This window comes from Fusarium vanettenii (genome assembly GCF_000151355.1).
Source record: "Fusarium vanettenii 77-13-4 chromosome 10 genomic scaffold NECHAsca_82_chr10_2_0, whole genome shotgun sequence".
Classification (NCBI taxonomy): Eukaryota; Fungi; Ascomycota; class Sordariomycetes; order Hypocreales; family Nectriaceae; genus Fusarium; species Fusarium vanettenii.
In genome coordinates this window covers 1,112,366-1,127,245 of record NW_003315807.1, presented here as the reverse complement: position 1 = coordinate 1,127,245, position 14,880 = coordinate 1,112,366, and the positions used below count along the sequence as shown (strand labels likewise).

Below are 14,880 nucleotides of genomic sequence, written 5' to 3'. Positions count from 1 at the left end.
GTGATACCCCGGGATGCCATACTTACGTTGAAGATATACATCTGTCAGTCGAACCCCAGCTGGATAGCTCTAGGTTCGCAATCGTCGAATTACCTAAATTCAGAAAGAGGCTGGCTATCGTGAGAACCTTGTTGGTGACTGTATGTGCCATGGCTCGAAAGTGGTTTGTTCATCAAGGTTGTGAAGCGGTCGATCCTTCAAGGTGCTTGTGAATAAGCATAACCCGTGTGGCGCTGCATGGTGAGATGCGAGAAAATAGCTTCAATCTAAAAGACTCGCTTGTTGATAGGGATTGGGCACTTGCTTGCTTCACACAATGTCTTCAAGGTTCAGGGAGGTCCCTACGCCAGAGACACGTGCAGGCTGAATGGCTGTCAAGGTCAGCTCCCCGCCATCAAGTGTGGCTGTTTCGACGTCAAACATTTGAGCGAAGCTTTTGCGCAGCCAACCGGATTTAAACAGGCCCGCTAGCGCAGGGGAACTGGAGTGACACGGGGGTCCCTGGCTCAAAGACAGGCACTTCCAATTCGTCACCTGCAAGTGTGAGCCCCAGAACGCGATGTCCACCCTCGCGTCCATCATCAGCCGTCTCATCCCTACTGGCCACGGTATTTCATTTCGTCCTTCGCGTCGCCATTGAGAGGATACGAGGCATTCTTTGCATCTGCCTTGAGTTCAACAAGGTGTTTTGTTTTGTTGATATTTTGGTCTTTGCCCTTCCTTCATATCGCAGTTGTTTGTTGCGTCATGGGCTCGTTCTTCTCGGTTTAACTTCAAAAAGTTCCTTCCTTGATCATCCACTGACTTACACCTGCGGATCCTGACGCTTTCAAGCCCCTCGCCATGGCTGGCTTTAACCGCTTTGGCTTCATGGCCATTGCCGTCGTTTTTCATGTCGTGTATATTTTCTCAATCTTCGATGTCTACTTTGTCAGCCCGATCGTTTCGGGCATGCGACACTTCAAGGTTGAGCGTCCTGAAGATGTCAAGGCTCCTGCTGACCGGCTCGTCCTCTTCGTTGGTAAAGCACCGCGGCTCAAACTCGAGTTGTTAACCTTCGCTAATCGCAACTACTTCTCCAGGTGACGGACTACGCGCCGACAAAGCCTTCCAACAGCACCCCGAGCCATACCCCGAGTCCGAAGAAGATCTTACCCCCCGTCATCTCGCTCCCTTCCTGCGTTCGCGAGTCCTCGAGCATGGAACCTTCGGTGTTTCCCACACTCGTGTCCCGACTGAATCTCGCCCAGGCCATGTCGCTCTGATCGCTGGATTATACGAGGATGTCTCTGCTGTCGCAACTGGGTGGAAGATGAACCCTGTCAACTTTGACAGTGTCTTCAACCGCAGTCGCCATACTTGGAGCTGGGGCAGCCCTGATATCTTGCCCATGTTTCATTATGGTGCTGTTCCAGGCAGAGTCGACGCCGCCTGGTATCCACCCGACTTTGAGGACTTCTCCATGGATGCTACGGAACTCGATTACTGGGTATTTAATCATGTCAAGGACTTCTTTGCCGAAGCCGCCAAGAACGAAACCCTCAATGCTGCGCTTCGTGAAGACAAGTTGGTTTTCTTCCTTCATCTGCTTGGACTCGACACCAGCGGGCACGGTTTTCGACCTTACTCTAAGGAATACCTCAACAACTTGAAGGTGGTGGATCAGGGTGTCAAGGAGATTACCGAGCTCATCCAGAACTTCTATGCCGACGACCGCACTGCCTTCGTCTTCACGGCTGACCATGGCATGACTGACTGGGGCAGCCACGGCGACGGACACCCCGACAACACTAGGACTCCTCTCATCTCCTGGGGATCGGGCGTTGCGCCTCCCGAATTGTACCCCAACTCGGTCGCCCCTGGACACGACGAGTACTCGGCCGACTGGGGTCTGGATCATGTACGCAGGCATGATGTTGCTCAAGCAGATGTCGCCGCTCTCATGGCATACCTAATTGGCGCCGAATTTCCGGCTAACGGTGTTGGAGAACTTCCTTTGGAGTTCCTTTCAGCGAGCCCCAAGGAGAAGGCTGAAGCATCCCTTGTCAACGCCCAGGTGATCCTTGAGCAGTATCGAGTAAAGGAGGAGAAGAAGAGTGCAACAGAACTCCGCTACCGACCTTACGGACCTCTCAGTGAGGAGAACCTCAGTCCAGAGGAGCGCATCAGCCGTATCAGCGCTCTAATTGAAGCTGGACAGTACGAAGAGGCCATTGAAGAGTCGGACGCCCTGATCACCATTGGACTTCAAGGTCTCCGTTACCTCCAAACATATGATTGGCTATTTTTGCGTGCTCTTATCACTATTGGCTACCTCGGCTGGATCGCCTACGCTCTTACAACTGTCCTGAGTCTGTATGTGCTTCAGCACAGTGTCCCATCCCAGCGCAATCTTCTGGGCTTCTTCTTCTTCTCCTCTGTCCTCGTGGGGCTCTACGCATCTTTCATTGTTTCAAAGTCCCCTCCAAGCTACTATCTGTATACTTTCTTCCCCGTCCTTTTCTGGGAAGAAGTGTATGCTCGCAGAAACAGCGTCTCCCAAGGATGCCAGGCTCTGTTCGGACACATCAGGTCAGGAGGAGCTGTGGCTGCGCTAATCTTCAACATCGTTCTTTACATCGGTGTCCTTCAATCTTTGGTATGGCCGTTTTTCCCAGCATCTTGTCTCTCTCTAACTCGTATCAGGCGCTGGGATATATTCATCGCGAGATTTTGACTGGGTTGTTCGTGTTGGGTGCCTTGTGGCCTTTGACATGCGGTATCTCATTCTTGAGATCGCATATTTTCCTGAGCTTGCTGTGGTTCCTATCTTGCCTAGCCATGAGCACTTTCACGCTGTTGCCCGCTATGAAGGTTGAAAATATCCCTCTCATGTAAGTTGCGACCACTCTCACTGAAACGGGGGTTTTGACTGACCGTGACAGTTTGGTTGGCGGTGGCCTCATAACTCTTGTTGGTCTCGTATACTTGGTCCTCGAGGACTTTATCCTGTCAGACTTTTCGTCTTTCAAGACCAAGTCGAAGCGTCTTCACGGTAGTAGGACGGTACTTGGGGCACAGGTAAAACACGTTTCCTCAGTTGTTAGAAGCAACAATGACTAACGTGCGCAGATCGGACTCATTATTCTTTCGATGATAGTTACTCGGTCGAGTGCCATGTCACTACAGGCTAGACTCGGTCTTCCACGCGGAAACCAAATCATGGGCTTCATCATTCTATGTGAGATGAGCTTTTTTAGCCATGCTGATAGTTCTAAACTAACGAGTGCCAGTTGCATCCTTTCTTGTGCCCTTGGCATACCGATTGCAGCCCAACAACCACTATATGCACCGTCTTGTGGTCATCTTCTTGACTTGCGCCCCGACGTTTGTTATTCTGACCATCTCCTACGAAAGCCTTTTCTACGTAGCTTTCAGCATTAACCTGCTGGCTTGGGTTCGTTTAGAATACGCTTACCAGGCTTTCACACAAGGCAAGGCCAAGCAAGAAGGTGTCGTTGCTGATCAGCAGAAGCGTGAGGTGGGGGCCTTCCGGCCTTTGACTCTATCAGACGCACGAGTCTCACTCTTCTTCATGGTGTTGCTCCAGTCAGCCTTTTTCAGCACAGGCAACGTTGCGTCCGTTGCCCAGTTCAGCTTGGAAAGCGTGAACCGGCTGTTTCCAGTCTTCGATCCTGTCTCACAGGGTGCTTTGCTGATTCTCAAGCTGATGATTCCTTTTGTGCTGATCTCAGCCAACCTGGGAGTCTTGAATAAGAGACTGGGAGTGGCGCCATCAGCACTATTCATGGTGGTTCTAGCAGCAAGCGATATTCTGACGCTCTATTTCTTCTGGGTTGTCAAGGACGAGGGCTCGTGGCTGGAAATTGGGTCCACCATTAGCCACTTTGCCATTGCAAGTGGCTTGTGCGTGTTTGTCGCGGCACTCGAGGGAGTCAGTGCCATCTTCATCGCTGGAATTGAGATTGAAGATGGAGAGCAAGTCTCAACAAATGGAGGCCCAGTGTCTAGTCCAAAGACGAACGGTAAGGCGTCGTCAACGGTAAAGGCAGAGTAGGTCGACTACAATATTAGAAATAATAGATTGATGTGTCTCGTTGCTCTGGTCGTTGAGAGCCAGAAGAAGGCACGTCTTGAATAGCAACTTGGTCAACTAGTGATACAATATGAGCCATATGACCGGGGCGGAGCGTTTAACGTTGTAGGGCTGAGGTTAGGGACACCACGGAAGATGCCCGTAAGTCCTAGTGACTTTGTTCTGAAGAGGTTGCATGAGGGTGATTCAACCGTTTCTTGGCGGCATCCATTTATCTTGATGTGTGCTTCAGCTCTGATCACGTACCAGGAACACGATAATGTGAGTCCGGGGACTGGGGCCGAAGATGCGGGGCACTTGCCCGATTAGGAAGTGCGAGATGGCGACCTGATTCACATGTGAAAATGCTCCTCAAATTTGAATGACACGACGGTAGCTTCCGGTGAGACACGCCGGAACAGGGCTTTTCTGCACGAAGATCCATCCACCTGATGACATGGACAACGCGCTGCATGGTTTCTCAGTTGAGGCATCAGGCCAATGGTGCATCAAAGCCACAGCTGCCAGCCCTGGGAGTTTATGACGATGAGCAGCCAGGGGTAAGTAGAAGGCCCGTCTCTTAGTTGAAGGCCGGAGATTTTATAGTGACATAAAGTCCGCCGGGACGGGGAGACTGAGAACAGGTACACGGTACATCGGTCCCAGACAGGCGGCTCTTCCGCTTCCCCAGCTTTTTCACGAGACATGTCATGCTCGAGTGAGTCCTGCTTCACGCCCAAGCCCACTAAGCTAAACTAGGGACTACCGCCGCCGCCATCGCCCGCCAGGGTCCCATTCACATGTCATGAAGCGCCAGGACTCCGTGTCTGGTTCATTGCTGATGGGTGTCGATCGATATTGCAACTTTATGCACATGCCTCTGGCTTTCTTGTGTGACGAACGTGTCGCTCTACTTGAGATCGTCAACGCAGGCACGCGGTCTAGGGAGCACATCACGCGCGCAAGCCGCAGCTCACCAAGAACCCCTCAAAACCACGATAAGCGTCAAAGTGATCTGGCATAGCTCCCGTCGACCCGAGCCGGGGTGGCTTTTAGGTGCGCTGGTCGACGTGACGAGAGAAGTCGTGGGCTCAGATGACGTCGATGTCGCCAAGTCGTCCGAATCTATCACCGATGAACAAGTAGCCTGCAAATGCCACGCTCTGCGGATAGATGGTTTATAGAGCCTGTCTTCCCGCCCGTGGGCCTTCTTGGTCGAACGTTGCATCCCCTGCCTGCATCAAAATCCTCCCTCAGCTGATTTGGCATCAGGTCCTCTTCTGGTCTGACTCTGGAACCTCTCTGCTGCGCTTTGATGTCCAGGCCCTTCCGCGTCGACCACTTACACGACCTGTAATAAACGCGTCTAATTCCACACCTGAAGAAGTTCCAAGATCACCTCTCGCCAAAGTGCCCAGCCTCGCGGAGATTGTGCCTGATACGGCATCAATCATCAAGCCAGCACACGGCCGAGTATAGAGTACAAGGAAGGGGTGGCAGGCCCGGAGCACGGAGCCACAGTGGAGCTGCGTCCTCCACCATCTCCGACGTTGCAGGGCGGCCATCATTACTGAAAATCTGGAGTCTGCTCCCCGACGATCCCGCGATTCTCTCCCTCCCCCTTTGAATCTCTTTGCTTTCCTGACGAGAGAGAAATATCGCAGTCTATTGTTCTCAAACCTTATTCCTCTTAATCATTGCCAAAAAATTATCCAGTTCCAATCCGACTTTCCGCATTCCATCGCTTTTCCCTTCCAGAGTTGCCGAGTTCCAGATCTTCAACCGCCCCCGCTAATACGCACCTTTTACCTGTCCGTCGATTGCTCTACCTAGCGCGAGCTGCAAAGTGCCTTACCCACGTACGAAAAAAAACCGACGGACAAACTGGCTTGCTTACATTCGTCCGGCCTGACCTGGTCTTGTGGGTTCACGAGGCTTCATTGTTCATTTTTGCCTGCGGTGGCTCAGAGGCAAAGCTGAGTAACACGAGCTGACCTGGTGGGAGACAAGGTACCCACAGGGTATTTCCCGCCTGCCAAGGAAGGCAAAGCCGCAAGGTTAAAGGGCAACAGTGTGACCTGGCTGGTACTTCGTACCTGCTCTTTTGGTTGGTGCAGTGGTGGTGTCGGTGTCGGTGCTGGCTGGTGCCTCAGTCCGTACCGTGGGTGGCCGCGCGCAGCAGCCCAGATCGCAACCTCCTTCGAGTCCTCCCCCTCTCTCCGATCCGACGATCTTCGACTCCCTCTACTTCGCTTCGCATCCTCGCCGCTGGCTGAGCCGACTTGATGGACGTGGAAATGTCTTCAGGGGACGCGCCGCCGCAGGCGCAACCGCAACCTCACCAGCAAGAACAGCCGAACCAGCGACAGTCGTCGACACCAGCGCCCTCGGCCGCGCCCGTGCCGCCCGCTCCCAGCACGTCGACGTCAAACTCGGCCGGAGGAGTGAGCTTTCGGAGGTGAGTCGTTCAGATTCTGGCTCAGTTCAAAGTGCTGATCCCCTCTTTTTAATACACAGACAACGAGCGTCACGCGCATGCGAGGTATGCACCTTTTCTTTGGGATTCGTCTGCCGAACCTTGGCCCATGAAACCCCCCGTTCCCCTCAACATGAGCCGAGGCATCAGCGGGCACCTCCACCTCATCATGGCTGTCCATCGCAACGCCCACCATATGACAACGACAGCCTTTCACGCTCTCTTGTCCTCGAAATTGTACCGAATTGAATGAAATGATGCTAACGACTATTATTCTTAGACCTGCCACGCGAGAAAGGTACATCAACTTTCGCCCTATTAGCACAGGCGCTCATCAATCCACGCCACTTTATTCGCCCTCGGCTTGAACATCAATTGTGATGCTAACCCACATCTCCCATCCAGGTTCGATGCGACGCGGCGAGCCTTGGTGTACCTTGCACCAACTGCGTAGCCTTCCAGATTGAATGTCGTATTCCAAACCCTAAACGCAAGAAGACCCAAGGCACAGGTGGTAGTCAGACCAACAAGGATTCAGATAGGTAGGCATCATCACCTAGCCTCATCGTATCCTGCTAACCACATTCTATCCAACAGTGACCGAGGCGATGGCACCGAGGATCCTTCACCTCGTCCTGTCGCTCCAACTGCGGCCAGCTTCGCTCCTCGAACGCCCTCTGTCTTCCACTCGCACAATGGCACTCCACCAACCACATTGACAGAAGCTCAGGCTCGGAAGGAAGAGGTTGATAGTGGCACATATCTCGATCTTGTTATGAAGCCCAAGTTCACTCGTGCTCCGATCACCGAAGCTGGGCGAGTCGCGTACCTCGGCGAATCTTCCAATCTCACCCTTCTCGTTCACGATCGTCAAGGCTCGGCCGATGTTGTTCACTACCCGCTGCCCGAGAACGTTCGCGGCTCTCGAGCCCGTCTCACTGAGCTCGACAATGTTGAAATCGACATTTTACATCAAAGAGGAGCATTCCTGCTTCCTCCGCGCGCACTCTGCGACGAACTCATTGACGCCTACTTCAGCTGGGTGCATCCCATCGTGCCCGTCATTAACCGCACCCGCTTCATGCGACAGTATCGAGATCCCAAAAACCCTCCGTCGCTGCTGCTTCTTCAGTCCGTCCTCCTTGCCGGAACTCGGGCCTGCAACAACGCTCAGCTGATGGACGCGAATGGTTCTACGACGCCGGCTGCTCTAACTTTCTACAAGCGCGCCAAGGCCCTGTACGATGCAAACTACGAAGATGACCGTGTAACAATTGTCCAGTCGCTACTTCTCATGGGCTGGTACTGGGAAGGACCTGAGGACGTCACCAAAAATGTCTTTTACTGGAGCCGCGTGGCGACCATTGTTGCTCAGGGCTCGGGCATGCATCGATCCGTCGAACAGTCACAGCTAAGTCGCTCAGACAAGAGGCTGTGGAAGCGCATCTGGTGGACGCTCTTCACTCGCGACAGATCAGTGGCTGTGGCATTGGGTCGACCTGTTCATATCAACCTCGACGATGCAGACGTGGAAATGTTGACGGAGGATGATTTCATCGAGGACGAACAAGACCGCGTGAGCGAGTATCCGCCCGACCCAATCCACGTCCAGTTCTTCCTCGAGTATGTTAAGCTCTGCGAGATCATGGGGTTGGTGTTATCACAACAGTACTCGGTAGCCTCCAAGGGCCGGCAACGAAATGCCATCGATCTCACCCACAGCGACATGGCACTGGCCGATTGGCTTCAGAATTGCCCCAAGATCGTGTACTGGGAAGTGCCACGCCATCACTTTTGGTCCGCTCTCCTTCACTCGAACTATTACACGACATTGTGTCTCCTACATCGAGCCCATATGCCGCCAGGCGGCTCTGCACGGTTCCCCGATCCTTCGCCATACCCGTCGCGAAACATCGCTTTCCAGGCAGCGGCCATGATCACATCGATTGTCGAAAACCTCGCCGCTCACGATCAGCTACGATACTGCCCGGCCTTTGTTGTTTACAGTCTATTCTCCGCTCTAATCATGCATGTTTACCAAATGAGATCACCTGTGCCTTCAATTCAGCAGGTGACACAGGACCGGTTGCGCAGCTGCATGTCGGCTATGAAGGAGATATCACGAGTCTGGCTGGTGGGCAAAATGGTCTATGCTCTCTTTGAGTCCATCATTGGAAACAAGGTGCTGGAAGAGCGACTGCAAAAAGCTGAGGGCAAGCGACATCGAAAGATGCGTCAAACTCTTACAACACAACTGGAACAGCATAGTCGACAGCAAGAAGCGCCCAAACGGAAATACGACGAGATGGCCATCGACTTTGGCACCAACACTCCTCAGCCTCAGGAGTCATATGAGAGGTCACGCCCACAGACGCCGAGTGCCGTCAAGGCAGAGACGAGTTCGATGCAGCCGCCGCCTGTAACCTCGCCAGGTGCACGACAGAGTGCGGCAGACACATTTATGGGAGGAACGAACTCGAGACCACAGACCCGACCAGCGACACCCTTTAACCCCTCATTCTCGGTGCCGCCAACGCCTCCAGATCTGTACCTTGTGACCAGAAACTCGCCGAACCTATCTCAGTCCTTGTGGGAGAATTTCCAGCCAGATCAGCTGTTTCCGGACAGCGCTGCTATGCCAGCGTTCCCAAACTTATCGCCAATCCAGACACACGCTTCCCTCGATCATAGCGCAATGGGACCAGTACCAGGCAACGGGCAAGGCGGGATGCCCAACCAGCAGGCGGGGCAGTTCCAGCAGCGAGGGAACGGAATTCTACCACAGGGTTTCCAAGGGCATACCAACATGTGGCAACCAAATCTTGATCCGAATTTGCCGGAAGGGCAGAGTCCTGATAGCTGGAGCAGCACATCGGGCCAAGGCCAAGCAGTCCCGACGACACTTAATGTAGAAGACTGGTAAGCATTCATTTGCGGTGTTTGACTAAACTGCTCTCAGGCTAACCCTTTCCAATAGGTTCCAGTTCTTCGGCATCAATGGCACTGATCCAAATCACCTTAATCTTGATATACCATTGGGCTGAGGAGATACTCAGGGGCAGGTCTATAGCGTTGTCTAAGTCGGCTAGTATCGCGAGGGTATTTCCACCGAGATGAAGTGTGTCGGTGCTCAGCAGTGGACATGTCTTAGGGAAGCCCCTTGAAATATTGAATCGGTTCAAGCATAGATGGCATTTAATAATAGGGTCATGGAGACCCAACACCTGGTCGTGGACAACGATGGCTCGTCTGTCACATCAAAAATGCCCCTCATCGAGCTTTGATGGGTGTTCAGATTTCCGAGCACCAACAGTGCGGCACCTTGGGGGCTGTTTCTGGAAACAGGTGCTACTAAGATCGAGAATGGCTGGGAATGTGTCTATGAGCTAGGTAGCCTGAGCAGGCAAGGGGCTGCATGAGACCAAACAGAGTCTCATAAAAGGTCGGTGAAACATTAACCAATCTACCCAGTTGGATACTATGGCCTCCATACTATATATATCAAACATGAATGCAGCAGTTGACTTCCATGCCGGGCCATGATGGATGACGGCAACTTTGCGGTGACTGGCTTGGCCTGCCACCTGGTCATATCAGAGGAGGTCAAGGCGCCTTCTGGAAGATTTTCAGATTTTCAGGGGACTTGGGGACAGTTCTCAGGGGCTACAAGCGGCCGGGTTAGTGGGGGTACACGTTATCTTGAAGCCAGAGACAATGATGCAGCCAATCCGCTACAGTCAAAGTTTGGGTCTGCAGTGGATCAAGTTCCGCCGCCTCCACGCGGCCCTGTTCACCCACCTAACTCGTCACCCTCGTCACTTTGAAGGTCCCTCGATCGTTATGCATAACCTTGCATCCATTGTCTCCATAAGTAGCAACCGTTATTGACCTGCGTATACTGCTCTGAATGACAGCAATTTAGCCTTTTCAGGGCAAAGGTCAAGACACTGCGCGGGCCGGACTGGAATGGATTGGCTCATTTACAGTTGAAAAGGTGTTGAGGTTGGTCGAGTCTAAAGACAAGGCGGCCGCTTGCATCATTTTCGGTCGCTCCCATCGCTTGGTGCTACTGTCCACTGCGACTGCTAGGCTGGCCTTAGCTATTCCCGGAGTTTGGCTGGCGGAGGCCCCGTTCCAAGCACAAGTGGAAGCAACCTTGTCCCGACCGACCACAACCACTCGAATACAACCTCGACCAAAGTGTCCACGATAAACCTTTGAGGCCACAGCGAACAACGGCCACGACGAAGCAGTTTCAATCCTACATTCATCCATATTTGGGGGCCACAGGAGCAGATGTTGCGCTGAACCACCAGCAACATTGGCTCTGGCACCTTACTCATCCTCCGTTCTCAAGTCTCCGCCAGCAAACGGCACCCCCTGGCCACCGTCTGTCCCGCCGTCCATCCACTTCCGTCTCCGTCTGCCTCGTCATCTCGCCTCCTACGTCCTTTGCCGTTTCTTGACACATTGCCCCAGACTGAATGACTGCAACTACGACGACAGGAGAGACGCCTTGAGTGCCACGCACTGATGCAAAGCCGCGAGTCCACGACCCGCGAGCTTCCGTCGTCGCCGAGTTGGTGGCTATCATGACCGAACCGAGACTCTCTGCGAGGCCCTCGCCGCACAGGTCTTCGTCGGCCCTGGCGCCCGCTTCACGGTCTTCAGATTCCGCCTCCGTCCGGCCACGAAACCGCCGTCTTGTCAGCACAGCAGACGGCGACGACGACACCGCCACGTCCACCAACCTCCACGATCGAGGAGCGAGCCGCTCCCGCCGCGGCCGCAATCCCAACAACGTCCACGACACGGCAGCCTCGCCCTCCCCTGCGCGGAGTTACGGCCTCTTGTCCGCCTTCAGCCCCGCCAACAGCAGATCTGCGAGCCCTTTACCTTCAGAACGAGGCGGCGCCAGCCCCCATCGCACCAACAGTGCTGCCAACCTGACAAACTTCTTCAATGACTCTCTGACGCAGAGCTGGGCATCCGTTCAGGGGTTTGCCTCCTCCCTCATGTCGGGCGACGAGGGCACGGCAAGGAGGTCCCAGTCCCATAATCGAGCGGGCACTCGACCTGGGAACTGGGGTATGGACTTTTCTAGCACCAGCAACTCGAGAAATGCCGCTGCATGGGGTCCCGCGCCTCCCAAGGAGCCAGGCCTGGGCGACGTGGGTGCTGGTTCACGAGAAGAGCGTGAGGCTGCGCTCAAGGCTGCGAAAAGAGCCATGGTGCTGGAAAGTCACGACGGCGTCAACGGAGGACTCGATACCAGTGGGAAGCATAAGCGCCGCAACTCAGACGAGTCCGCCGCCGAACAAGCCCAACCTCAGGAATACTTGGTCTACGTCCACAAGGTTGAGCCCAGTGACACTTATGCCGGTCTCATCTTGAGATATCAGTGCCGGGAGGACGCCTTCAGGAAGGCCAATGGTCTATGGACTCGAGACAGCGTACAGATGCGCCGATGGTTAATGATCCCGGTTGATGCTTGTGACGTCAGGGGACGGCCTTGCGATCCGCCTTCATGGCAAAACTCGCAGGGCGTTGACTTGCTTGCTCCAACTCCTGCGGCTGAAGAAAGTACGCCAACAGGAGCAACGCATGACGATTTCTTTAGTCGACCTACGAACGGGACGTCCTCGGAGTCCAGAGTGACCGACGAAGAGGAAAAGCGATGGACACATGTTCGCTGGGTCAAGATTGACTCGTTCCAGCATCCGGTTGAGATTGCGCGGGTTGCGCGGAACGCAATGGGATACTTTCCTCCTCGACGGAAGAAGAGCATTCGAACTATTTCAGCATTCTCGACGCCACGGCAAAGTCTCGATATATATAGCAACCCTACTGGTTCCCCGGGTACTGCGTCTCGTCGTCAGAGCTCCCTCGGTCACAGACCCCAGTTCTCGGGAACAATAACTTCAAGTCCTGGGCGGGCAATCAGCGAGGGAGGCGAATCTTTGCCGTCGTGGATGCGGCGACCTGGAGGAGTAGGCTCCATGGGCCTCAATTCGCGGGCGCCAGGACCAGACAAGGACTATCTCACCACGTGGACCAAGAAACATCTTCCGGGGCTTAATCTGGATAGTCTCCCTTCGATGTCCGTCATGGGATCGGAGACAGCACACTTTGGATTCAAATCAGGAGAATCAGCGAACATTGTTGAGAGCCACACCAAGGAGGGCCATGACACCAGCTCAACGGCACAACAGGGAATTGGGTTAGATAAGGCTGCGGCAGCTGTTGAGACTTGGCTCAGGGGCGCCCTCTCGCGAAAGCCGAGCACCCAATTGGAAAGGATCCGTGGCAGGCCTGAACGAGACGGCGATCTCATCGAGCTGACGGATACCGGCAGCGATGACGGCAAGCAAATGATGGGAGGACCGACCAGCCTGATGGAAGCACTATCGATCGGGACCACCAGCCGAAGTGAGGGTGATGGAGCTCTCCGAGGACGGATCGTGGCATCAGGAGCCAAGGGTGGCAAAGATGATTAAACAAGGCCAACTATATATACCCAGCCGATTCGATGCTGGTGTCTCACACACGGAGTCATGTTGTTCAAAGTAGAAGTGCTTGGGTCGGATCAAGATTGACGGCGTTTAGTTACTGGCGAGTTGATCACCTTTGGGAGGCTTGACTGTGCTGTCTGTACAGGAGGGCGTCTTCTGCATGTTAAACTACCTTTAAGCTGCGAGGCGTTGGGAGGGCATTCGCGATTCTTCAGGATATTTGATACTGCATAACTTATAGCAACTTGACAACCTAGCAAGAAACAGGTAGCAGATTTTACAACATTGACAAACTACATACCTATTATCTCCGTGTCCAATAAGATGAGCATATCAATTCGTGATTCGAATGCAAGCAGGTGCATCTGGAGGTGCTTGCTGGGTCGCATGTGGTAGGTGGTCCCTTGCCTTAGTGCATGCGCATGGAGATTGATCCATCCCCCCACGTCATCCTCTCGCCCAATTATTCTGCGTGGCCGCTTCAACACCAACAAAAACCCCATACGTAGCTTGATATTTGGATTCATTCATCAGCCATATCATGCCCACCACAGACAGCGCCTAATAAACACAGCATCTATCATTCATCGTGGGAGTAGCTCAGCTGCAGCTGCTAGCGAGCCGCAGCCGAGATGCCCATCTGTATCGAGTGTCGACACCCCGTCAAGACGCTCTGGACGCAATACTCTGGAGCAGGGGACAAGGCCAGCGGACACAACATCCGGCTCACTGTGTGTCGCAACTGCGGCCAGTTCTGCGACAAGTATGTCGAGCATGACTTTGTCGTGATTTTTATCGATCTGGTGCTCATAAAGCCCCAGGTGAGTTTCCCTTTGTCCCCCTTACTCGGTATCAAACATTAACACTCATGTCAGGTTTATCGTCACCTATTGTATAATACTTTGACGAGCGATGATGATCGTTTGGACGTATGTCTTTTGCCCTGAATTGATGAACTTTACTAATTGTCGACTCATAGCCTTCCATAGTTCGTCTGGGAATCCTTTTGCTCCTATTCGACGTCTACTTGACATGGGCTCGCATCGAGAAGCAGACGGTGCCTGATGCCACGCCAGGTGAGAGCAACCTCGGAAAGCTCGCGCAACAGTCGATTGTCTTTCAGTATCTCTTCTTCCGTAAGTATTCTTTCCTGTCATTCATCTTCTTTGTGCTGAGACACCATCCTTATAGTCGTTTTCTGCGCCCTCTCTACGGCAGCGTTCCATGTGAGCATCCGCTTCCTCACCTCATCCACCTTTTCACCTCTCAACGTCCTCGGCATCCTCCCTCGGTACTCACGGCCAAACTCGGTCTCGACAGCCCTGCTTGTCTCCTCCTACTCCAAACTGTTCCCCATTCTCATGGTCATCTGGGAATACGACGTTCCTGCCGCCGCCAGGTCACTTGGATGGGCCGTCGTGGCCAACAATGTCGAGGCACTGCGCATCCTCCTCGATTGTGGCTACACTACAGCATGTCTTCTAGCCATCGCAGGCGCGGCTTCGCGCTGGGTTGTTGGCCGTGTTGTCCTATACGCTGCTGGACTCGCCGATGTGGACTCGATAGGCGGGAGTAACATCGCCGAGGACGGGAGAGCATTATGGGCGCTGATGATATACGCGAAGGAGTGGGCCAGTCGGCTTGCTGTCGGATAGGGCCGTCCGCAGGTAGAGGATCATATGTTGGTTGAGATGCATCCACAGGTAGTAGAGGATCACAGCATGAGCTTGCAAGAGAAGGATTGGGTCTGTCCAGCGCATTTCGGCTTGATAATAGAAGCGACCAACTCCGTTTGTAAAAAGACATGATACCTGTAC

The 14,880-nt window shown here is 53.7% G+C and overlaps 3 protein-coding genes across 3 annotated transcripts; all 3 read left to right on the top strand.

Annotated features, from left to right (window-relative positions):
* Positions 1-843: 843 nt before the first annotated feature.
* Positions 844-4,057, top strand: NECHADRAFT_49995 (uncharacterized protein; the record flags this gene model as incomplete). Its single annotated transcript, XM_003040059.1, has 6 exons — positions 844-1,021; positions 1,083-2,638; positions 2,686-2,873; positions 2,925-3,060; positions 3,112-3,220; positions 3,273-4,057. 6 exons carry the CDS (start codon positions 844-846, stop codon positions 4,055-4,057), a joined length of 2,952 nt encoding a protein of 983 aa, XP_003040105.1.
* Positions 4,058-6,365: 2,308 nt separating this feature from the next.
* Positions 6,366-10,081, top strand: NECHADRAFT_72345 (uncharacterized protein). The gene is made up of 6 exons (XM_003040058.1): positions 6,366-6,533; positions 6,593-6,617; positions 6,832-6,849; positions 6,957-7,093; positions 7,149-9,470; positions 9,529-10,081. Exons 1-6 carry the CDS (start codon positions 6,373-6,375, stop codon positions 9,593-9,595), a joined length of 2,730 nt encoding a protein of 909 aa, XP_003040104.1. The 5' UTR covers positions 6,366-6,372; the 3' UTR covers positions 9,596-10,081.
* A 1,062-nt stretch (positions 10,082-11,143) lies between these two features.
* Positions 11,144-14,718, top strand: NECHADRAFT_72342 (uncharacterized protein; the record flags this gene model as incomplete). Its single annotated transcript, XM_003040057.1, has 5 exons — positions 11,144-13,031; positions 13,685-13,794; positions 13,939-13,992; positions 14,043-14,199; positions 14,255-14,718. 5 exons carry the CDS (start codon positions 11,144-11,146, stop codon positions 14,716-14,718), a joined length of 2,673 nt encoding a protein of 890 aa, XP_003040103.1.
* Between the last annotated feature and the right edge of the window lie 162 nt (positions 14,719-14,880).